General features: G+C 40.4%; 1 protein-coding gene across 4 annotated transcripts in view; it reads right to left on the reverse strand.

Annotated features, from left to right (window-relative positions):
- Positions 1 to 25,970, reverse strand: part of LOC122971714 (rho GTPase-activating protein 44-like) — a 105,392-nt gene that overhangs the window by 6,716 nt on the left and 72,706 nt on the right. For 2 of the 4 annotated variants that reach the window (XM_044338459.1, XM_044338457.1), the window contains exons 7-17: positions 25,125 to 25,242; positions 24,266 to 24,334; positions 24,071 to 24,152; positions 22,031 to 22,158; positions 19,320 to 19,431; positions 14,313 to 14,394; positions 14,137 to 14,217; positions 11,305 to 11,418; positions 9,727 to 9,821; positions 8,676 to 8,856; positions 825 to 940 (exon numbers count right to left, since the gene is read on the reverse strand). In XM_044338459.1, the coding sequence (XP_044194394.1) occupies positions 825 to 940; positions 8,676 to 8,856; positions 9,727 to 9,821; positions 11,305 to 11,418; positions 14,137 to 14,217; positions 14,313 to 14,394; positions 19,320 to 19,431; positions 22,031 to 22,158; positions 24,071 to 24,152; positions 24,266 to 24,334; positions 25,125 to 25,242 (1,178 nt within the window). Of the gene's footprint in view, positions 1 to 824; positions 941 to 1,893; positions 2,425 to 3,930; positions 4,123 to 5,349; positions 5,368 to 8,675; positions 8,857 to 9,726; positions 9,822 to 11,304; positions 11,419 to 14,136; positions 14,218 to 14,312; positions 14,395 to 19,319; positions 19,432 to 22,030; positions 22,159 to 24,070; positions 24,153 to 24,265; positions 24,335 to 25,124; positions 25,243 to 25,970 lie in introns of all 4 variants that reach the window. The other 2 variants (XM_044338460.1, XM_044338458.1) reach the window with 2 other exon arrangements.

The raw sequence follows: 25,970 nt of genomic DNA on the forward strand, positions 1-25,970 counted from the left end.
GCAGACGTTCAAGACAGGTAAGAGTTATAGCAGTTTTCCTAGTTTTTCTTTTTTTCCTCTTTTGAAACAATGAATGAAAACAATTTTCTAGACTGATCTGACATGAGAAGATCCCTACAACTTAAAACTGGCTCATTTACAGTGTTGTTCTTTTAAACTGATAAAGCTGATTTAGAGATTTAGAGAAAATAATTGAATAACAAATGTATTAGTTTTCTTAGACAGTGGAACAAGAGGGACCTTTAATATGTCTCTCTGTTTATTTAACCTTGTGCTGCTGTAGCCTTTATGTTGATATGATTGCAGCTTGGTAACATTGCCATCATGACTGTTACAGAAAAGTGACTTTGACGCTTATTCAAACTAGGACTGCAACTAATTACTTTCATTGTCTATTAATCCTTATTTTCTCGATTAATTGTTTTCTGTATAAAATGTCAGAAAATATTGAAAAGTTCCTGTTATAATTTTGTACAGCTCATGATGATGTCTTCAAATGTCTAGTTTTGTCTAATCAACAGTCCAAAAAAAAGATATTCAGGTCATATATAACACAGTAAAGCCTCAGATCATCACATTTGAGAAGCTGCAACCAGCAAATTTTTGCTTAAAAAAATGACTAAAACGATTATTCGATTATCAAAATAGTTGCCGATTCATTTTCTGTCAATCGACAAATCGATTAATTAACTAAATTTGGAAATTGCCAGCAAACAGAATCTACTTAACAAGCTGCATGTCTGAAAAGGGGCTTTCAAATGAGATTAACAGATAGATGATGTTACGGATTCAGTGACTCATACAAGAAACAAAGGCCTGATTACCTCTCCTCAGGGTGTGTGGGCTGTGCTCAGAGTGCTGCGGCTGTCCACAAGAGGTCACTGTCCCCTGGATTCCCTTCTGTCCGATCACCGGAGACAGCTCCTTGTTCTTTAGAGTACTGAGAGAGTGAAGAAAGAAAAACACGCTCCAGTCACATGCTGTCCTGTTCATCTCACTCCTCTTTAATAATAATGTCAACCCTGTTTCCATGAATCTCTTTAAAAAAAATATGAGCACCCATAGTTCAATGTCAAATTGCCTGAGTGACCACTGCTGCAGACGGATGTGTAGTCTATACTGCGGTGCAGCAGAAACAGTTCAAAAGATCCCAAATAAACCCTGATGGCTTAATGGATTTTCCTTACTTTTACAGTGCAGTGCAGCCAGAATGCCAATGGGGAAAGGGCTTAAAGTTCAAAACATAACCAGTTTATACTCTGAGTGACTGACAGTCTCCGGCTCTGACTTTCAGCAGATGAGGCATGGATGGATGATTGAAGCTGCAAGGATTTAAAGCCGGGGTGGATAAATGCAGATGAACGTCTTTGGGCATTTTTCCAATATCAAACACCATGGCAATTTTGTTAGTTGATTTTGCTTTTCATCTTAAACATGCATCATTGTGTGTGTGTGTGTGTGTGTGTGTGTTTTCATAGTGAAGGTCTGATCTTGCAGTGCACAACTCAGGGCTGACTGGGCCCACTGGCATGACTCATTAACGCCCACTTTTATAATGGTATTCACCGAAAGCTTTGAATTTCCTTTGTTGCCTGGCAACCGGCTCCTGAATATCCTGGCAACATGGAAAGTTATGGATTGCATACATGGCTATTTAATTAAAGATGGATTTGATAATGAAACTCCTAAAGAACGATTGATTTCAATGACTGACGGATTGAAAACCAAAGGGGAATTAAAAAGACAGAACATAGGGCGGAGCTGTCGGGAGTATCTGAATCTCACCCATCCCTCTTTCTCCTCACATCATCCCTCTCTCATGCTGTCCCTGTGGGGCCTCTCTTCATTTGTGTGTGAATTGTACGAACGAGTTAAGCAGGGTTCTGTATTTACCTAGTCGGCTTGGCTCCTCTCTCTCGGTTACAGGCACAGGCTGCCCATGGAGGGGGAGCAGAGAGGGGGGTGTTGGGGGGTTTGGGGGAGCTCAGGAACAGATCGTGGCGAGTAAGAACGAGCGGGGGTTTGATGTAAAGGGTGGAGCCATTCGTTTCGGACGGGGGCGCATGCGGAGCGTCGGACAGGGAGGCCTGTTTGGGCAGGTGCAGGGAGTTGGGTTTGGGGTTGGAGTTGACGTCAAGCTGCTGAGGGGAGGGGCAAAGGGAGTGGGGGAGTGAGGCTGGGCTGTAGCCAGAGCGGCGGAGGGGAGGGGACTGGCCGGGAGGCACGGATTCGGGACTGGGAGCGACGGGACGCATACCCGGAGGTGCACGGGTGTAGAAATGGTGGTGAGGGAGCGAGAAGGACGAGCAAGAGGAGGAGGAAGAGGAAGATGAGGAGGAAGGGTAAGGGGGAGGCGGTCTCTCCTCCTCAGGGGAGGGGTAGGCATAACAGGAGTCCGACCAATTGGAGGATGCATCATCCGAGCTGCAATGATAAAAATACCAAAGTTTCATGGGGAACTGTGGTGGTCTTCAGAGGCTGAAAAGCTGTTAAAGTGGATGAATTCATTAGTATCTAGTAAAGGAACAAGAAATGGGATATATTGATTTATAAGTTTAAAGGATGACGCTGGCGATTTTCTATATTTTTCTTATTGTCAACAAATCTCATGTGCAGAACCAAACCAACAATTAACTCATCCTACTTACAAGTATTGTGTGTGTGTCCAAGGCCTGATATATCTTATTGCTCTGTGCCGCAGACCTCCGTCCTATTAAAAACACATCAATGATGATGAAACATGTTCCTTCATCATGAAGAGCTTGGTCACATTAGTTTGTCTAGAAACAGCTCCAAAGACTAATAACAGCGATCACATTTTCAGTCTCCAGAGAGCAGTTCCTTGTACAGCAGACACCAGGATCTGTTTATAGTTCTTCGCTAGCTTGTTGTGCTACATATCATGACCTCTTGACTTTATACTGAAGTTCTCTGACAAATTGGTGCAGTTTCTAAACTAACTACGGCAGCCATTGCCTTTGTGGTGAAGGAACATGTCACCCAGTGCAGCGGTGTGGCTCATTGATGTATTTTTAATAGTTTTTGGACAACAATGGAGGTCTACAGCACAGAGATATGTCAGGATATATCAGGCTTTGGGTACAAAAACTATAATTGTAAGTAGATCAGTTCATTATTGGTTTGGCTCTGCACATGAGATTTGTTGACAACATGTAAAAATATAGAAAATTGACAGCTTTATCCTTTAAGTTTGGTCCATTATGAGGGAGGGAAATCAGGCGAATACTAATTACTGTGTTAGGAAGAGAAGTAAGGGCTCCAGAGGGAACAGCACAAAGAAAATAAAGAATAGGTGCTCATGAAAGTCTTTTCAAATCACGAAAATGAAATAAAACAGAAAAGTCAATCACCTCATCCATTGCAGGGCCTTGCGACAATGGACTGTTATGCTGTTAATGATGCTTGGACTAATGGCAAAAACAAAACAGATCATTCATGCACATGCAGCAATGAGCCATTTCTACTGAACTACAGATGAACTTTCCTCAACTTTTCCTACATTTTATTATGCAAAACTCAACAGAAGTGAAAGTCTTTGCTTGCACCATATGATACACAGTATCACCACTCAAGCAGAAAATGAACTCCACACATGACTCTACACATTCAAGGATGAGAAATATTTAACAAAGAAACTTAAAGAGCAGTCACAAAGTATGAAATGACATGCTTCATCGGGAGCGAGACAGCAGGGTTCACACAGAGGTGACGAGGTGAGAGGATGAGCACTTTGGAGGGGAAAACAGCAACAAACAAGAAGACGTGGGAGAGCAGACAGCGCTGTTCTGTCAGTTGCAGGACGCAGCAGCACACGCGGCGGGGAGGGGAGCAGCAGCAGGTGGGAGGTGGTGAGGGGGTGTGTGTGAGGGGGGGGGGGTGAAACAGGAGGACGGGGCACAACAGCCTTACCTGGCTCGGTCGCTGCTAGTGGGAGGAGGGGTGGGGGAGGGGGAAGCAGAGAATTCCCCAGGCTGCTCGGGGATGAGAGCGTCAGAGGGCGGGTAGGGGGGATGCACGCTCGGTGGCGTGGAGGAGGATTTACGCGTAGAAGAAGAGCCCCTGCGTGACACCCAAGAAGTGTCCATCACCCTGACACCCATGCTGCAGTGGGACAGAGATGCACAGCCAATCAAATCAAAGGAGGGCGTGTGTTGGTTCAGGGGGTCAGGTTTCCACACCCTAAACAGATCGTCCGGGGTGATGTTGCCCCTCGCGTGCTGCTGGAGAGGGATCAGCTTCTCTGTCCGTCATCTACACCACTAGTGCTTCAAAAAGGCCTGACCCTGGATCAGCTTCTAGGGTCACTGTGCTTCACTTATAAAGCCTTGTATGGTTCCACTTATGATCCACAGCATGCAAGAACATTTACTCTACTATCCCCTTTTTTATGACACATTCTCCTTTATGATAATGGTGTATGAGTGAAATGTAAACATTTTTGGTAACTGCAACACAGCAGCAGTTTGAATGAAATGAACAAAAATAGGATGCATGTTTTAGTCCCCTTGACATCATAACTGCTCCTCTCAGGCCAAAGAAATAACTGAATGGAATAGTTTGGCATTTTGGGAAATTTGCTTATTTGTTCTATTGTTGAAAGTTGCACAGTGGAAAAGCAGCACGAAAGCAGAGCAGCTTCAGTGCTTCGTATGTGTCTACACAGGATGCGTTCAGGCACAGTATTGAGTGTAGGTCACCGGCATTTTGGCAGTGCTCAGAGCCCACCAGACAATTACTGGAGTTATTAGTTGGTAAAACAGAAAAAAACATACTTGAAGCATAAAAATATGCTTCAGGTAAAACGTAAGCTGTTAAGTGGCCTGTGTTGACGGCTGTATTTATTTAAAATCATGGCTGAAACGCCGTGTCATATGAGAAGACCACTCTCATATCTCTATGGTAAATATATACAGCAACCAAGCTGCTGGGTCCAGCTACATATTGTAATAAGCGTATTTCCTAAAATGTCAAACTATTCCTTTACAGAGAGGAAAAACAGGGGCTAACTTAACCGTAATGTTGGCTAAGACTGCACAAGAAGGGGCCATTGTACTCACAGGCTGAACAAGTCTATCCAGTGCCAGACGTTACAAAGATGCTGCTTAAGTAAACACAGAGAGAAAGGCCTGCTTTGTTCATGTCACCCATTTGTCAGCCCTCTCTCTGCAGGAGACATTGAACTATAGGAGTCCAAGTGTCAGGCAGACCTGACCGGAGCATTAAACACACATGACGAATGAGAGACAGTTCCTGTCAACGTGCAGCTGAGACAGACATGATGAACAGACCGATGGGAGGATGACTGAAGTAAAAGGATCTATACTGTACCTTTGTATCTTCCTAATGCTGCATTGTTAAAACAGAGACAAGCAAAATGAGGACAGGAGCAAAGATCATGGGGGACAGAGTCTCCCCGGGCTCATTAATAGCATCATTATCAAAGCGGCGACGGAACTTTGGCAGGATAAACTTTTGAGACAAGAGCCAAGATGGAGGAGCAGCAGAGTGGAATGGGAAGGCTGTCCTGACGGGGGGCTGCAGGGGATGCGAGTCATGCTGAGTGTAATGAGGAGAGCGATTTGAGGGGTGAAATGTGCTCTCCCTGAAGTGCTTCAACCATGAGAGAAAATTATTGCTTCATTTAGCCCTAATTAGGTCAAAGTTTCCCTAATGAATTCAAGACAATCCCCCCAAAACAGTGGTTCTTTCATTAGTGTGGTTTCTTTGTGATGATGACATACCAGTACATCATGCGGAGAGTCAGTGGTATTATATGGCCAAAAGTATGTGGACATGTACTTTTTTTTTTATCTGGATCTGTTTCTTATGGTTTGGGCTCTCTTGTTCCAATGAAGGGAAATCTAAATGCTACAGCATGCAATAATATTTAGACAACAGTGCAGCTCCAACTTTCCAGCAACAGTTTGGGGAAGACCCGTTCCTGTTTCAATATGACAACACCCCTGTGCACAAAGCCAGGTCCATTAAGAAATGTTTTTCCCAGGTTTGTGTGGAAGAACTTGACTGGCCCAGAGCCATGATCAAAACACAATCCAACACCTTTGGGATGAACTGGAAACAAGCTCCCAGAACCAGAGCTGGGTTGTGTAGTCACAGATACACACTGGCCAAAAAGATTTTTTTCCCATATATAGTGATTACAAAACAAACTGCTGTAAAGAAAAAAAATCAGATTAACACCCCAGAAATTACTCTGTATTATCAAAATTTGAGCCATTAGGTCCAATGAAATTTGAAACGTCTCAAAAAGCCGCATGTACAAAAACGTTTTTTACATATACAGTACCAGTCAACAGTTTCAAGTTTCCCTTGAATGAGAAACTTTTGTCTGGTACTGTATGTCTATTGAGCAACTATCATTGGAATGAACAGGGCACTGTCTTGAGATGCAGTTTTCTTAATATATTGCTGATTACAATGCAGAATGTGAGCCAGACCTTAACATCATATCAGAGTTGTCGTTCACGCCAACTTCCAAGTCGTCATTATGTCTGGGAAACTCTGAGTTTTCTGAAAGCGTCGATATATCAGACTTAGTGCTTAATAGTACAGAAGTACTTGAAAATGTAGCAAACAGGGATGCCTCATGTCAGCCTAAGTCCATCATTCATGGTGATTAAACCCAAATTTAACGGATATACTGTTATAGTATATTGTCAGTGCACAGTATTTTTAATCATCACTCGACCAACTCTGTCTGTCTTTGAGTTGTCTAATAAATGCTCGCAAGCAGTAAACATGAGGATCTTTCCCATCTTTCCCATCAATCCCATATGACATGAACGCAGCATTATTGCTCAACAACAGTGTTGGACCTCACTGATGCTCTTGTGGCTGAACAGGAAAAATTCCCTGCAGCGAGGTTCCAAAATCTGGTAGAAAGCCTGAAACTAGAAGAGTGGAGTCTGTTATAGTAACAGATTAACACCCCTGGTTTAAGATATGTAATGTCCTGGTGTCCACATACTAATGGCCATATAGTTTATTTTCTGCAGAGACAAGAGTCCTAAAAATCCTTAAACTGCTATTTATTTCCATCGTAAGTTTAAAATGGTACTTTATGACCTAATCTTTTACACGTTAAAGATAAAAACGTCCAACTATTTTCTTTCACTTTCACACCGTTTGTAGTTTTTTCTGCACTGTATGTAACCTTGTACGTGTTACACTCTGTCCAGGCTGCGTATAAAGATAAAGACAGCAATGATGATTTAATAGAACGTTTTTATCCCTCACATTACGGGGATACGGATCCCCAGAGGAGAAGATTTTAGTGTCTGAACATCAATTAACTTTTAAGAGGGATGTGCACTAAGTAAAACATTTAAATGTGACTATCAAGTTTAAGGCAGAATGAGTAGGATTTTACTAAAAAAAAAAACATTGTATAGACTCTTACAAAAATAATCCCTCTCAATCATCACTTACGACCCACTAGAAGTGTGTGGCAGTGTCTATATCTGCGGAGACTCTGCCCTCCGCCTGTATTCTCTTATTTTGCTGTGTTCAGGATGTTTTTGGGCTTCAATGCAGCCCGCCAGCCAATAACAGGTGCAGGGACTCTATAAGAACATAGCGCGCTTGTGGTGTCGTTGTCGCTGTTGTGTTTACAAACCACAACCAAACAAATCCTACACATTCTGCCGTTAAGTTTCAGCTGTGTCCAATCCAACATCTTAAATACATAAAAACTGAGACAGCCTATCTTTCAAAGGAGCAGAAGTCTCGCTGTGCTGAGCCCGCTGCTTCTGAGGAGTGTTGCTATTGAAAGCGAAGCTCTATTGATCAGACCCAGCACACACTCGGTCCAGGTTTAATTAGGCAGGCTACTTGTGGTCCCACGGCCGCAGAGCTCAGACTACCCACAGGGCCTGATAAGACCGAGAGTGAATTAAAGCATTAAAGAAAGAGACACAGAGACGGACAGAGAAAGAGAAAGAAAACCGAAGACTGGTTTTCAGCTAATCCTCCTCCACAGTGTGAGGATTGTCAGATTCCTCATTTCACAGACTAAATGTCATCTCTCTCTGTGTCTCCCTGTTCTCTAGGCTACATAAAAAGCTTAAAGGCAGGTACTGCAGATAAAGAGTGATGCAGTCTCCTTTCTGTCCACCTCATAGTGAAACTGAGCTTTTCACCGGAGTCACTTCTCACATGAAACTTTGGTAATCACCGCGGGAATTCTCTCATTCTTACTCCACACGCACGACCCTGTCAAAAGGCAGTCATGTGGAAACTTTACGTGCCTCGTTGTGACCTTGTCTAGAAAAAATGTAAAGCTAACATGTCAGCTCAGCTGTCAGTTGGGATCCACCCTGAATGAAGCTGTAAGTGCATCGCAGAGGTAGAGAGGCTGCTGATTGATTGCAACATGAGTGTAAAGGAGCCTGCATACTCTGAAATAAGTGCTTGCCCGACCATTTCTTTAACTTTCACAAAATGACGAGCCGATATTCACACCACACTTTGTGCCATGATTGGTCAGCTGTGTGGAGGACTTCTCTCTGAAGCTCTTTTCTTTCATTCTCGTTCTTTTCATCCTGTCACTTTTCACGTGAACAATCAAATGCAACACCACGAATGCCTGAAAATGTGCTCCGTTATCCTCATATTTAAACTGCAATATGTCGTACCCGTCTTTTTTATAGAACTCCAGCATCATGTTGTCTGTGGCGACGCTGAGGGGCCGTCGGCTCTGGTCGCTCTGCCTACGATCCATCTGTTCCATGTCCGGAGACGGCATCGAGCTGTAGTTGGCATTGTGGTTGGTGTGGACGGGGCTACCGTAGTTCCCCGTGACGTTAAACTCAATTTCTAAGAAAGACGGAAGAAAAAGGGTGACATTCAGAAACAATTCAGGATGTTATTTTGTGCAGAAACATAAATAGATCTTTGTATACTGTCTGAATCCTTGGTATTTCTCTCCAGTGTTGGAAGAAGTACTCAGATAAGTAAAAGTATATATCAATGTAGAAATACTAAATAATAGTACTGATATATTATTATATATGACATCATTAGATTATTAATAGTGAAGCATCAGTGTTAGAGCAGCATATTACTGTTGTAGCTGCTGGAGGTGGAGCTAGTTTCAACTACTTTATATACAGTTAGCTAGTTTAGTCCAATGGTTCCCAACCTAGGGGTCGGGCCCCTCCAAAGGGTCACCAGATAAATCTGAGGGGTCGTGAGATGATTAATGGGAGAGGAAAGAAGAAAAAACAAAGTTCTGATACACAAATCTGTTTTCAGTTTTTGGACTTTTTCTCTGATCTTTGATGTTTGGTGAAATATTGGATCATTTGAACATTTATTGAAATGAAAGCATGTGAGAAGTTTAGAAGGAAAAATCACTATTTGGTGGAGCTGTTAACAACTCATAGACATGTGAAATGTGACCCCGACTACACACTGCTTTTTGTAAGACGTTAAAAGCCAAAAAGGTTGGAAACCACTGGTTTCATCTTTAACAATATGTTGTATTTTAAAAGCTTGTTATATTATCCATTGTGTCAAATCTTCGTCTGAAAAGTAACTAAAGCTGTCAAATAAATGTAGTGGAGTAGAAAGTATAATGAAGCATCAAATGGAAATACTCAAGTAAAGTACAAGTACCTCAAAATTGTAGTACAGTGCTTGAGTAAATGTACTATATCTATTTCCTCCACTATTATCCCTCCTTACCTCCAGGGAAGAACCAGTCAGCATGTTGGATGATGGGCTCGATGATGCCGACGATCTGCAGAGAAACTGTCGTCATCATCTCTGTGATGTTGCTGCTGCAGACAGAAAAGAGACAGAGACTTTATGATTGGACATAGAGGAAAAGTAGCTGTCTGGATCATAAGAATTAACACTCAGGCTGTGATTAACACATTTTCATGATATTACAGACACATTAAAAAGAGAAAATTAGAGCCATTTCAGAAATGTGGGCTATTAAAATACTAATTAAAAGTTAAAGAGGGATAAAAAGTTTGTAAGATTTACACAGAGATATAAAGGAGGTGTCCTTCACCCTTCCCAAACTGCTAAGTCACCATCATGAATGTACTGTATGATAAGAATAGCCTCCTGGAGATGTGTTGGAGCTTTGTGCCTGCTGGCCATTTTGTTATTAGAACTTGTAGCACTTTGAGCTCCTAGCAGCATCATGAAAATCAGCAGCTCAATTTTTTTTTTTTCCCGCAGAAAAAAATGAGAAAAGGAAGCTGAGCTGTGATGAGAGAATCCCTGTGGATACGGAGTCCTTCTCTTATCTGTCTGTCTTCTTCATCCACCGAGTTACTGCATGAAAAACAGATTTCTAGGCTGAACAGGAGGATGCAGAGCTGCTGCACCCACCCCAGCATGATGACAACCAGCCACAGCTACTAAAACACTAGAGAAAAGACACAGTATATGGACTATTTTAATTATATATTCGTTCAGTTCATTCTCTCTGTTATACAAGACATGGGAATAAATTAATTGTGAATTCATTGTGAATCCGACAATGTTGTAGGAGTGCAGTGCTTAGTTAGTGGCATATTCTTTTAAAATGTATCTTAAAGAGGACGTATCATGCACATTTCCAGGTGTATATATTTGTATTCTGGGGCTCTACTGGAATATCTTTGCATGATTTACAGCTTAAAAAAACTCGTTATTTATCTCATACTGGCCCTTTATGCAACCCCTCAGTTCAGCCTCTGTCTGAAACAGGCCTTTATAGCTCCTGTCTCTTTAAGAACCGCCTCCTGATGAGCCCACTCTCTTCTGATTGGTCAGAAGAAGCTTCCTCCATCTCCGGAGGCTACATAAACAAACAATGGATTTCACTTCTTTTTCTTGTTCTCAACTCAAAATGTCAACTTCTCAAATACATCCGTAAAAGTTTGAGCCAAAATCCGATCCGAAATATGCAAATATAAAACAGCCTTAGCAACAAAGGCTACGGAACGGACAGCTGTGTGTGAGCATGTGTGCATGATATGATGACATCACAAGGAGGAAGTAGAGGTAATATTGCAAACGAAGCGTTCAGAGCATGTTGAAGCCCTGGCTTTTGACTTGCAGGGAGCATTTTTACATTCGTTCACCTCAAGTTTTGGAACTTTGACCGTGTTTAGCATCATAACAGTATAAAACTAACAGAAAATCAGAGCATGATATAAGTCAGCAGATTTTAAGTGGCTCTTTAAAGGTTATATTGTTACACAGAGGTAAATAAGCTAACTCATTTCTGTATAGCTGATACTGTTCGTACGAATGCTGTCCTACCCTTCGTTGTGCGTCCACAGCAGGTTAGGTCCGAGGACAATAGCGATGTTTCCAGGTGTCATCTTGTTCACATCCTGGTATTCAGTCAGTTTGGAGAGGAATTTGATCAAATATCTGTAAATAGAGAAACAGGACATACTGTGGATCAGTCAATGAAAACATTACATTTATTTGGCAGACGCTTTTATCCAAAACAACTTACAATAAAAACACTCATCTCCTGTAGGAACAAGGACAAAATTGGTGTTCAGCACCACAGTCATTTGGAGTCGTGTTTCTGTCCACCTGGTAAATGTAAGTCCAATATTCACTCTCTTTTAGCTCTGTTTTTTTCTCTCTACCAACTCCTGAGGGAAATATCTGGCTCTTTAGTTGCTAAATGCTCCACTATGTTCACCAGATAGTCTACAGCTACCTGTGTCTGTTTGGTGTTTGGTGCTCAGCAGGTAGTGTACAGTGGGCTTTTAGAGCTTTTTCTCTGAAAACAGCTGCCTGCTGCGGCTGAAAACCACCCTATGAGAGCGCTGAGAGTGAACTAAAACAGCTGGAAAGCTAAACAACGAGCTGAAACTTGCAGTAAAGCTCCGTATAGCCAAGGGGAGCTGCAGAGTCACTGATAGATATCTGTAGGTTCATCACTATAAGTCACGCCCAACACATTACAGTGATTTCAAACATTGTTATTATAAAAAATATTGATTATAGCCGCTTAAAGCCGTTGAGTTCTGCTAGCTTAAAGTTGTAGCAAACTGAGCTGATTCTCCTTTTTCCTGTGTATTTCATTTGTATAGGAGCTGGAGCATGTGGTAGTGTTCACATGGAGGTTCAGCTTTACTAAATTGAGATAAACTCCAATGAAAATGAGACATGTGAAATGAAAGTGAGAAATGTGCGAAATAACAATGAAATACTGGGTTATACTTGTTAATCCTGTGGATGACTGTGGATTTCGGCCCCCATCACTTACATTGAAAGCACATTTGAAGGGGATCTTTTAATAGCCAGCATGAACAGGAAGAATGATTACAGAGGAAAACCTCTTTCACTGTTCATACGGATACCTGACTGTTGTTTTAAGACGATTGCGAACCTATCCTCTAAAAAAAAAAAAAGGTCAGTTTCCAATAGACTTAAACTGTATTTAATGTCGATTTTTGATTTTTTTCATTGTGCTACATCAACACTTGCCTTCCACAAAGCACACTGAGCTAAACCATATTATTTCAGCAAACTATTATTATTATTTTTTCAGTCTCTTCATGGGGGCTCTGAGACACAAAAATGGGCTAGTGGGTTTCTGTGGCTCTCGGAGTGTAGCTGAGCTGAATGACTCATCCAGAGCTGAACTACAGTTGAATGAACATCAGGCAGCTCATTCCAGCGAGCAGCGATCATCTGGACAGGTCTGACAGGTCTTCTCAGAGGAGGACTGTCTAAAAATACACCCTATTTGTGCGATTCGATGATGACACTGACAAGTGCTGCAGCGTCTCGCTATTTATCCCCTCCTCTTCCTCTTTTTGCCTCTCCTCCTCTCTCTTTTGATCATGCGACAAGCCCTTCAACCAATATCTAACGCTTGCCTTAATCCAGCTGCAAATAGAGTAACGCTGAGCTGCTGAAGAACTAGATAAGAATTAAGAACAGAGGCGTTGTTCCCCCTCAAATATTTGAGATCGGATGGCTTTAGAAAGTGTTAATTTGTATTTTCACAAAAGGTGTTTTAAAAACCCTTAATAGTATAGTATATAGAGTCAAGTATATAAGTCACTTTTCTGTATGTTTTCATTCCTATTCGACTCTGACTCCCCTCTCTGTTTAGACTACTTGGCTCCTTCCAGCTAGAAAGCTCTACATGGTATCAGTGATGCTTGTAGAGCAGTTGTGTAGACTCGTTGTTAAAGACAAAATGAAATAAAAAATCAATTTTCCCAGTTTTAATCCCATGTCCTGGGGTTAATTGTTCAGTTATCGCTCATTATGCCAATTGTAGTCTTTTTACTTCCTGTCAAATGTTTTCAAATGTTTGAAGACTCATTTTGAACTCAGGGGCGTGAACAAAACTGTATCCAGTCAAACATTAGCTTAATGCACCCATCATATAAAACCACATTTGACCGCTTGTGGGTTGCAGAAGCTGCAGAACAGAGGAAAGTGTGTGTCATATCAGTGAAGAAAAACTTCAGTATTCATTAATTTCTCCCTCATCCTCCTCCTGATCTAACAGGGCGGGTAAGGGAGGTCTGTGTGGAAGCAAACAGTCCTTTACAGCTCAGTTTCTTTCTGCAGCTTTGACTTTAACCGCAGTGTGAGGTATGGATAACCAGCTGCATAAAGCTTCAGAATTTCCCTGTTTTAAAGTGACCTCAGCATCAGTGGTTTTAACTGTCACCCACAACTAATTAACATTAGCATCAACATTGTCCTTTGCCATTATTAGAAGCTTGTCAAAACAAATTGAAATGCGTATTACAAAACGGGATGGACATAAAGAGATTTTTCATAAAGAGTAAATAGTGTCAGTAAAACAGCAGCTAAATGTTTGTGAGCTTTCTTTACTTAACATTAAATAATCAAAGCTGTATGGCTAGCTAACCAGCTAATTAGATATAGCTAAATATAGTGTTAATAAGTGTCATTCAACTACAGTAATTAAGTTACTAATAGGAGGTGGTTTGATCATAAACATAGAAGCCAAAGCAGATAATTACTGGTCAAGAGGATCATTTTAGCTGCATAACTTCATGTGAGTCTGGATTAAATAAGACACGTATGAAAAAACAGGACAGAGACGAAGACCACAAGGAGTGAAACACTAAGAAAGTGACTCACTTAAAGTTGTTGTTGTTGGCTGGGGGTAGTTTCTCGCAGGCATTGAGGAGAGCCTGCAGTCTCTTGTCTTGGTCTTGAATGCTGCAGGACCACAGAAAAGATGCGTTAAATTTCAGGATGATAACATATGAAGGTCTGTACTGATAACAACGAAATTATACTGAAAAGATACACACTTGGAGGCCTGGATCCAGTCATTGTAGAGTTCAAAGGTCATTAACGGCTCAGGGAGCTCCCGCAGGTAGGACTTCAAAGCACCTGGTGAGAACAAAATCATAAGATAAATGCATGTATGCGTGTATGTGCAGTATCTGTGCAAATATAATGCAGATGTAACTGCGTGAGCTTCAAGTGTCTGTATGATCACCAGCAGGTGATGCATTTATGTATAGTAAGTGTGAGCAGGAGACAAGAGCAGGTGATAGAGAAAGAAAGAAGGAGAGAAGAAAGGCTTGATCCCAATGTCCACACTCACGGACTTTGAGGCACGTTCCCGCTAAGTCCACAAGGGCTTCGGGCTATCCTACTGTCAAATCGTCAAGTGCAATGAGGGCTCTCTCGCAGGCATTTTGAACCCTTTCTACACACTTTTTGTAAAGTCGAGGGAATTACCCACAGTTCATAGCATTGTGACGTTAAATATGGGGTTACAAGGGGAAAAACGATTATGTACTATTTCGAGCCCTTGCAGCCTCTTGCACTCAAGCACTTACCAGGTGACGTCAATTAAGTCCTTGAGGGTTCAGGGCTTAGGCCTTAGGGGGGACATGGGGATTGAGCCAAAGAAAAGAAAGAAAGAAAGAAAAGAAAGATAGAAGGAAGAAAGGAATAAATAAGGAAAGAAAGTAAAGGAAGCTGGATGATGATAAATGAGGAGAAACCAGCTGTGAACTGATGAGCACTTCAGCAGCTCAATACAGAATCAATTCAATGGAATATACTGTGTTTGATTCAAGCCTCCATATCGCAAGAGAAGAAGAACAAATAGCAGCTGCACTCAGAAGACTAATGCAGGCCTGTATATATATGTATATATATATATCTTACTGTATATGTCAGTGATTGTCTTGTTTTATATGTCAGACTCTACGGCCTTATATTTGTGTCTCATTTACCAGTTAGATTGTCTTAGTGCCTCCTTACAGTGACCAATATCTTACTAGTGATCAGACTGGAGACCAAACAGCCAAACACTCTGTCAGGATGAGCAAGCGTGCAGGTAAACTTGAGAGCGTACTAAGCAGCGATGTTGAGAGCAGGAGAGACGTGTTTACATGCACACAAGAAACCAGGTTCTTCATTCTTGGAAGCATAGTATGCTGCGTACCAGCAAGCTCTGGTTGTGGGGCCCTGGGGCAAAAGTTTGATCCCTATTGACCCCTATCATATTGGTAGTACTCTAGAGCTGAAATGATTAGTTGATTGGCAACAATTTTGATAACTGATTAATTGTTAATCTTTGATTTTTTTTTAAGGCAAAGTTGCCCAAAAGTCATTGATAATTCATTGGTGGTTCAGTATATTTTCTAGTTTTCACAGTTTTCCATTATAATAAACTCAACATCTTTGTGTTTTTGACTCTTAGTCAGACAAAATGAGTCATCTGAATATGTTAACTTGGGCTTCAGGGACTCATGATCAGCATTTTTCACTATTTTCTGACATTTTATACACTTGTTGATTATTAAAGAAATAAATTCTCATAAAAAAATAAGCTGTGAAATTAAAAAAGGCAAATACAAATAAAGAACACAGAGAAGGCTTGGACCAGCAGCTAATTAGTGCTCTCACTTTTTTGCATTTCACAGCCCTTTTCCCTCCTGAGTATTTTCACTGACCAGTCTGGGAAGCCCTTTTCCCCTGTCTTCTATTGATTAAAGAAAATAATTGTCAAACCTATTGATAGTAAAAAAAATAATAGTTGGTTGCAGCCTTACAGTGCCTCTCATGGTGGAATAATATGACCTGTTCCTCAGTTTTCTGTTTGCAAGTTGATAAAACACAATTTTACAACAAATGAGTTCAATATAAACTAAAGTAATTAAAGTCTTTAAACTCAATTTTGACACAGAGTCCTTCTTCAATAGCAGGACCATAAAATGGAGGATTCTAGCAAATTTTCAATTAATCAAATTATGTAGACACAAATGATCCGGAGAAAAGCTATGAGTCTGGGGCAACAAATACATTTCCCAGTAGTACCTGTGCCGTGACTGTGCAGAAAATGTCTCATCACGTGCTTAGAAATTATACAGACCCAAGCAGTTCAAAACAAACAGAAAACTATTTCTGAACTCTGTTTGATCAGGACTGGTGGGTGGCAGTGTAATTTTCCAGTGCTGAGGAGGAAAACGACAGCTGACTGGGTTTCTCTCTGACTTGTCTTCTTCTCTCTCTGGTCTGCTGCATTCATTTCCCTCAGGGATGCGTGGGATGGATGACAAACAAACCAAGTCAGGGCATCCCTCAGTGGGAGACAGCTTGGAGGCTGCTGTTGTTCTGTCTGAGCGTGTACGTATACATGTCCGCCTGTCTGGATCTGTGTATATACACAGACATGTAGTGTGTGATTGGATTAAATAAACATATTAAATGATAAGGCTGGTGATATTCTATATTTTTATATATTTATATCTCATGTACAGAGCAAAACCAACAATGAATTGACCTACCTACATATATCTTATTCCTCGGTGCCGTAGACCTGTTTTTGTTGTCCAAAAACTATTAAAAACACATCAATGAGCCACACCGCTGCACTGGGTGACATGTTCCTTCATCATGAATAAATTGGTCGCGTTAGTTTGTTTAGAAACAGCTCCAAAGACTAATGACAGCGATAACGTTTTCAGTTTCTGCAGAGAAGTTCCTCGTACAGAAGACGCGGTTCTGTTTACAGCTTTACTTGCTAGTTGTGCTACATATCACAACCTCTTGACTTTGTACTAAAGTTCTTTGAGAAATTTACAAAGTCAAGAGGTTGTGTTCCCGTGCATGCACAGTAACGTTTGCCTTAGGCAGCATTCAGACCGACATTAACTCTGCGTGTTGGGGGTGCCAACACAAAGAGCTCCAGCAAAACACTGCAGGGTCGTCCGGCAAAAAAGTTGAACCAGGCTCAACTTTTGCTGCAATGCAACATAACATCATCCGGCAAGGAGCTGCACTGGCCAATAACATTCATGCAAGTGCATATTGGTGGATTACTTTGTAACGTGAGCACTGTATCCAAATGTATCTCACAACCATTGCAGCAACACTTTCCAGAGTTGTAAAATCCTGCCAGTGAGTTTTACAAACTGCTGGGTGGTATTTTGATGTCTGAAAAGCCATCTGTAGCTTCAACTGGACTTCCTGGATTGTATTTACCTTAAACAACATGATTCCACCAATGCAACCCCTTGCATTGTTTAAACACAGAGCTGTTTCCAGTCTGAATGCAGCCTTACAAGGAACTACTCTCCGGAGACTGAAAACATGATTGCTGTTATCAGTCTTTGGAGCCGTTTCTAAACAAACTACCATTCCCAAACTCTTTGGGGTGATGGAACATGTCACCCAGTATAGCAAAGTGGCTCATCGATGTGTTTTTAATTATTTTTGAACAACAGAGGTCTACAGCACAGTAATCTCTATACAGACAGATATCTGCATACAAATGCAGAATCTGTAGGCAATGGAACAAGATTTTGGTTTGTAGTCTGAGTAGTATTGACCAATCACGTTAGAGCAAGCTTTGGTTGCATGCAGGTAAACAGTCAATGTGGAGAGCAAAAGAGGCAGAACACATTGGCCGAAATGCAATCTTGGAACCCATCAGCTATTGTCTGACAACAATTTCGGATTTTATTAGCTTTTTTTTAATTTATCTGCATTCATATGCATATATCTGTTTATACAGATTAGTATACAGATTAGTTTATACAGTAGTTTGCTATATTTATGGAGCTGCTTTTGATTGAAGCTGATGGAAGATGAACCCCTGCACGCCCCCACCCCCAACCACGATCGCTGACCCCCACCCCAGTGGGACCAGCACACAAATTAGACTTCCTATTGGTGCTAACCCAGTTTAATCTGGAATCATTAGAGAGGGATACAACGTCGACTCGGGATTCATCTTAACGCTCTCTCTGGCCACTCCACATGCTCCAGTGAACACAGCTGATTGACTGACTTTAATTTGATGTTTAATAATGAAACATATTGTTCTTGATGGGTGAAAATATTGTATCTCCAGCTTTTGTGTGTTTCATGTTCAGCTGAAATATTACCATCTCCACAAATTACTCTGACATTATTATTATTATTTTTTTTTAAATGCACGGTTCTCAAGCTAAAAATATTTTCCACAGCTCCTGAAATGTTTTGGAGTTTTTCATCTGACAACAGCATTATGCAGCAGTCAGTAAGGATGCAGCATCCTTAAAAACATATCAACAACAGCATCATAAAAGCTTTGTAGTCAGTCACGGTTCTGATTTAAACGCAAGTCAGTGACAAGCAACAGAAAGCAACAAAGATAATAGAGTTTGTTTTTTGGTGCAGCCTGTGCAGAAGATGAAGAATCATTTTGACAATAATCCCAGTTATATTTGGAGTTTATCACTATGCATTTTGGCAAAGTTTATTGAATATCTCTACTAAAAAAGACGAGAGAAGCAAAAACGTTCTGCTTGTTTTGATTCTGATGTTCTTGTAGCAGCAACTGAATCCTAATCAAGTATAAAGTAATCTTTTAACTCTCATGTGTCGCCCTTACATAACACTTTCAAATTAACCTCCAGCAAGAAAATTAACTGCTGAGCTTGACGTATGACAACAGCAGAATCAGTAATATGTGAGGATTTACTGAGGGGCAAACACAAGTTGTGAAAAACATCTTTAAAATATTATATAACAGAGAGATCTCTTCAATGCGGAGTGACTGCCAGATCATTTGGCAGCTTAATTACGATGTTCATTCCCATAAATTGTTTTTTTCCCCTTCGTGTGGAAGTGAAGGTGGGAGAACAGATGTCTCAGTAATACACAGACGCGAGGGAACAAGCCAGAAATGTGCAGAAATTAGATTCCTAAAGCGAAATGGGTGCCAACTCATGAGTCTACCCCTGTGAGGAGAGTTTCAGTTTCTAGATGATGGTTATTAGTTGTCATGGCAACAGATTAGGTTGCATGCTCACCTGCGATGGCGTGTGGGTCCGCGGAGTACTCCTGAACGTCTAACACCCCACAGTCTAAAGACGCCTTCAGCTTCTTCAGTTTGGAGGCTGACGGAGCGATTCTGAACAAACCCTGAGACACAAAACATGACGACACGAGTCAGAGCTCACGATGACAGTCAGGAGTTCAATGAAAAGATTGAAATAAAAAGAGATAATTGATTACTGATACATAAGAGGGCAGTCAAGGGAGAAATTAATGAAAAAGTGCAGACAAATACAGTATCTTACTCAAGGATATGACAATGTTTCAACCAAGAAAACACTATTTGTGGTCAAAATGTCATATTTTATGTGCAGATAATTGCTACTTGCCAGCTGCAAAGAATTAAAGTATGTGAATGCGCTTCTTGATTATTTTCTGTACAGGACATGACAGGAAAAACGCAAAATAAATACAAACTTAATGTGTATTTTTATCCAATTTATAACTGTAAAATTCCCCAAAATAGATGCTATTTACATCAAACAAAGAATGCATAATGCAACCAATAGCATAATTTATCCACTCCACACTTCCAGTTTGTGATGCAGACTCTCTGTGAATTTTATAATATAAATTTACAGTCTGCTAAATGTAAAGTAGGGATTTCTGGCACAATGTCACCAAAGTGCACAGAGAAGGAGAGAAGTCTGAAGCAACACTCGTAGTATAAAGAATATATTTATGATCACAGATAATAGATCAAGACATAACAAAGTTGTTCTTTATACTACAAGTGTCTTTCATAAAATCCTCGTCTCCAAGCCTCCAAAAATAACCCTGATGACATCACTATGAGGTCTTCAGGGTTATTTCTATTTTCAGACTTGCTCCTCTGAGCAACAGAAGATGCTGTTTGTTTTTTTCACAGGCCGAGTAGAGCTTCTTATTAAAATGTGTACAGATAACATCAATGAACTGATCTCACATCACGCTCATCAAACACAGTAAATGTCAACAGATAAAGCCTACTGTCAATATATGTACATAACTCTTATTTCTGATCAATTTCCTTTTTTAAGTTAATTTAATTTGATACGATTATTTATTTAAAAAATATGTACATCTTTATTATAGTATATTTATGTATATTCCAAAATGTTGGGCAAAAATATCAATAAAACACTGAATTTCTAATTCTTTACTTAGACTAACAGTTAGAACACGTAGTCTAACGAGCCAGTTTCATCACAATATTTTAATGTTAATTACCAGAACCATTAAATGTACTGTATAGCCTACATAATGCATGTAACAGGGTGGTTGCAGCTGTGCCCAATAATTATAGGGCTGGAGGTTTAATTCCTGGCAGTCCATGAACAAAAGACTAAACCCCAAACTGATCCCAATTTGTGCTTATGAGGCGAGGAAAAAAATGTAAGTTGCTTTGGACAAAAGCATCTGCCGAATCAGTTTAATGTACATAAAGAGCACTGACTTAGTTTCAGTATGTTTCATTTTTTGGTTGAAGAACAAAGTAAAAACTTGATTGAACCTCAACCTACTTCCTCATTCGCAAAACCTATGAGACATTGAACTCGACTGCTAATGAATGAACAGCAGCAGTTCTGGCACCAAAAGGATCAATTTGTGTTTCCTTTAATCAATATCTTTCAGCTGCCAAACATGTTAAATAGGATGGGACCTGTGAGTTCTGCACCACCATGAATTAATTGGATAGTCAGCTTTACGCTGCATTCACACCAAATCTGGCAATGCGACACCTTCCCGCAGGGTTGTGTGGAGGTGTAGTCATGTTTATTTATGCTTTAGAATGTAATCGCCGTGAGACAATCAGAATATAATGTCTTATTTTTCTGAGTCATTGCTTTGTTTTCGCTACCACCGCTCCCTCTCTTCATTCACTTTCTAGCTCGCTCGTCCACCACTGCTCACTCTCTCTCTCGTCTTTTTTACAATGAGTCATGAAGTCAACAGCAAACTTTACTTTTAAAATTATCAAACAAAGAACAATGTCCACCCCTCTTCCTAGTAATGTCTTTGTCCTCCCTCATGGCAGAGTACATGGTAAACCAGGTTCTTCTTCCCGTTGGTCTGATCACCGGCTTACATGATTAGCCTCTGCAGCGTTGATTCTGGTTCAACTTCTTCCTGCACGGCCACTGTGGTTTTTTACCTGCACCCCATGAGGTCCTCACTCCCGCAGCCTAAACACACTGCCCCCATTTAACTGAATGGAAGGACTGACGTTTTTCCCATTTTGCCAGATTTAGAGTGAACGCAGCCTTAGATGTTAAAACTTTCTCTGCACTATTCTGCACAATACCGCAAAATATTATCCATAGTGTGCAACAAATATATTAATTAAAATGGAAATGTATAATGATATATTATGTCTTTTTCCTTTAATCTCATAATGATTTGTTGATAGAAACATTCACTGTGCTCTCAGTATTTCTCCGTTAAACAATCGAAACACGCTGAGCAATTAAAGCTGCACAGCTCGCAGGACTGATAACACAAAATTAGGACATTTATTACCATCACACATTAATTAAACAGCCGAGGATTATTTGTTTCGAGCCTTAAGCAAACTGCTTTGAGGAAACCAAACTGCTGCCTGGGCCTTATTAGATATAATTTCTTTTCAGTAATTTGTTTACTGAGTCTGTTGGTGTCATTTAAAAGCAGTCGGGACAGATGCAGTATGTGTGCGGTGGAGTCTGACCTCCTCCTGCATGCCACACTCCAGCAGCATGGTGACACAGGCCTCGATGGGAAAGGCAATATCCCTCCCGCTGAGCGCTAAGTGCTCCTCTAATGGTTTCCCGTAGCATGGTTTCTCCACCCAGGACTCTGTCAAACACAAACACACACACAGTGTTACACACACGCACAACATGCAGAAGCAGCTCTACTTTGAGGATGCTGTTACCCTCCACTTAAAACTAACACTGAAAGTTACCAAAACAAATAGGAAATCTATTTTCTGGGTGACCTTAAAGGCCCTGAAAAACATTTCATTAATCAGCTTCTCACTATGGGTGACAGACACATTATTATCTGCTGAAAGATTTGTGTTATTTGTTTGTGCTGTTGTCACTCGTTTGAAGGGAAAAGGTGATGCCACACATCTTCACAGAACAATCAGATTTAAATAAAGAGAGTCACAATCTGACGACAGTTGAATATAAGTAACTTTCAGGCATCGAGCTGCATCTTCCACTTGGTGATGTTGGTGTTTGTGTTTTGAATCTGCGTCATCCAGCCTGATAATTACACTTAATTAACGTTTTATTTCAATTAAGTCATTCAGCTTGACATCGTGTTCATGTTAGCTGATTTCTTGATAGGAAGAGGGGGTGTTTTGTCTTGTTTTTCCCTAATCAGTCGGTAGTGAGTGACATATCTGTACCTGCAGCATCATTTTCAGTCATCAGGGAAGCTGCAGTGGTTGTTGCTGGGAGCAGTTAGCATTTGTCACAAACATCAAAGAATTATGCAGATTTAAGAGTCTCTGTAAGTCAATTTACAAACAAACTGCACAGATCTCATCCATGCTCATCAACATTTATGTGGTAGTTTTATTTCATGGTCGTAGCTTGCTATGAGGAAGATGATGTCCTAATTCTTAAAATTACAAATTTGTAATTGGTTGACTGTTTCTTTACCTACTGGAAACAGTCGTCAATGACAACAACAGCAGATCTGTTTGAATACTGAACAAATCAGAGTGGCTAGATCTTATCCACCTACTCTAATATCATTATGTACAGCAGTTCTATAAAGCTTTAATGGTTAGTAATATTACATGATTAATGAATACAGCAAGTCCCGGTAACTAATATCATAAACATTGTTTTTTGGCCCACATCAGATATTCAAACTTGTTGCTCCAAGACAATTTTTTTTAATGTATTTTTTGTTCACTGCTGGTGATAATGAAGAGGTGTATAACTCCGTGTACTCATGCAAGTATAATTAGCTCCTGTATTGTTTTACTATCAGTGTGGTTTTTGTAATTGCAGCAGCAAATTGAAAAAGTTCAATGATCGTCAGCTCAGATGGCAGAGAGCGCTGACGTGACCCGGCTGTCCGTTACACTGGGAACAATGGAGGCTGCTGTCTGATGGTTACTTCACTTTTATTGTTGCTTATTAAGTCACAATTATTGAAGGCTTTAGAAAAATATTAAACATGCTTCCAACAACAACAAAAAAACATGTTAGCTGAAGAGGAAACTGGCTAATTTCTCCCAGTTTTTAATAGTACCTACAAGGATTTTGTGCTAATGAGTCAAGAATTACAACTTTCACTTGTAACAGCCAAATTTCAGTTCAGATCAGATCTTTATTGTCCCTCGAGAGGAAATTTGATTTTCAGTAGAGGGTGAAAACACAAAGACAACATACAGATACAGCAAACAACCAAAAGAAAAAAACAATATATCTGTTTGTTAAAAGTATCAAATGATAAAAAATAATACAAGACGTTGAAAACAAGATAAACCACTACCGCAGCTCCATTTTAACTCAACACTTTGTGTCAGTTTGTTTTTAGTGACCACTGTGTTGTAGCTGTAATTCAATCATGTAACTTCCGAAAGCAGAACCCCAAATTATTTACAGGCGATCGTATATGTGTACAAACTAACATGGACATATTGTTGTTGTGATGTGAACTGCAGCAGCACAGCGAGGGGTTGGAGAGGGGACAGTGTGTGCTCGTGTGTGTGTTCTTGTGTGTGTGTGTGTCGTCTCAAACTCACCCTGATGAGCTTTGATCTGGGGCAGAATACTCTGAAGCAGCTCTAACGACTTCCTGTGATACTCTGCCTGGACTTCTATCAACTGGGCGCAGAGACAGAGAGAGAGAAAATGAGACCAGAGAGTCTCTGATGGACCTGCAGACTATTTTTGTTTCTCTTTGCTCATGTCACAGTCTGCAGAGATGTTGTACTTACTGTCTGGAAGTAGCTTGCATAGTCAATTTCTTTGGCCACAAAACTGTACATGTCTGCTGATAATTGATCCTGGAGGGAAAAAACAACAACATATATGAGCGACGAGAAAAGATGAAAGAGTTTAATACATCCTTTTATAAGGTAGGTAGGAAGCACAGGTGTAATTAATAAAACAGATGATGGCTGTAAGCTCCTGGGTCCTTTATTGTGCATGCTGGCTCTTTATGTAGCAAAGCCTTTGTGGTTGTTATTAGTTGCACCTGCGAGTTTCCTGCTATGATAATTCAAAACGTCTCCTGAGAAAAATGTCTATAAATAGTAAAAGTGTAGAATATAGTACTAGAAAGCAGCCAGAGAGTGCACACCTCCACTATGGCTGCACCATCCTCTATTTATATTATATTATTTTAAGTTTTATCAAATATGGGATCCTTTTCTGAACTTTCTATCTGGCTCTTTAGCTGCTAAATACTCCAATATGTTGTTTGGTGCTGAGCAGGTAGTGTACAGTGGGTTTATCAAAGCTTTATGTCTGAGAAAAGCCGCCTGCTATGGCTGGAAATGACACTACAGGAGCAGTGCGAGTGAGCCAGTATAGTAAAGTTGAGGGCCGTAAAACTAAAACGATGAGCTGAAAGACCCTAAAATGCTCTGTAGACTTGATAATTATCTGTGGGTTCATTAAAAATGAGTATAACGATAGTGAGTGAGTAGTAATTTGATCAATTGTTACGATAAAGATGTTGATCATAGCAGCAGTTTGGATCTTAGAATGACTGAATGATAAGGAAAATATACTCAATGTGTAGCATTATGGACATAAACTGTTTATTTATTGCAAACAGAAGTGATTACTGACTCGACAGATCTCCATGCGGTTGGCTGCCTCCTCCATCTCTTCCCTGAGGTGGTCGGCCTTGGCTCCCGTTGGCTGCAGGTTACTGGACAATCCTGAAGACTTGGTAGACTGATAAAACCTGGAAATAGTAAATATGTTTTCAGAATTAATATATGCAATATATATATTTTTTTTTTTTATATAGATTTGAGACTTTTAAATGATGAAAAAAAAACTGACAAACCAACAGAAGGTTTGACATTTTTATTTGCTTTCAGCAGCTTCAGATTTTTGTTCCTCAAAGAGAAAATCATCAAAACAAAATGAAATCTGACAGCGACTCAAACAAAACAAACTGTTTTTATAAAAGGTGCTGGATCATTTAAGTCTTTGACTGACAAATTCCAACTCTGGACTATCATTATACCCTCATTCATTCAACTTAAGCTATTTTCTCTTTTAATTCTCTCTATCAAACTCTCCTCTTCCCTCTCGCTCTGCCTGTCAGACTTTCTGTGTGAGCGGTCTGAGTGGAGATAATATGTAACGCTGCCAGAGGAGCTCAGCACACAGCGGGATGATGGGAAAAACTGTCTCAGATTTGGGTCACTAGAAAAAAAAAAAAAAAACTAACTGGACTGACTGCAGTGAGGAAAATCGTATTTCTCCGTGTCACTGCTCATAATGACACTGAAATGACAGCAAATAAGGTGAGAGAAACGATGGCCTTAAAGTCTGCATTTTAAGAATAACATTTTTATTCAGCATTGGTTTCTGTGGTTGCTTGGAATGGATTAATAAAAACACAAGAGAATGAGTCAGAAAGTCAAAAATGCAGAAAGTTCAGCGGCTTTTGAGCCTTCTTTC

The sequence above is a fragment of the Thunnus albacares genome, chromosome 20 (genome assembly GCF_914725855.1).
Source record: "Thunnus albacares chromosome 20, fThuAlb1.1, whole genome shotgun sequence".
Taxonomy (NCBI): domain Eukaryota; kingdom Metazoa; phylum Chordata; class Actinopteri; order Scombriformes; family Scombridae; genus Thunnus; species Thunnus albacares.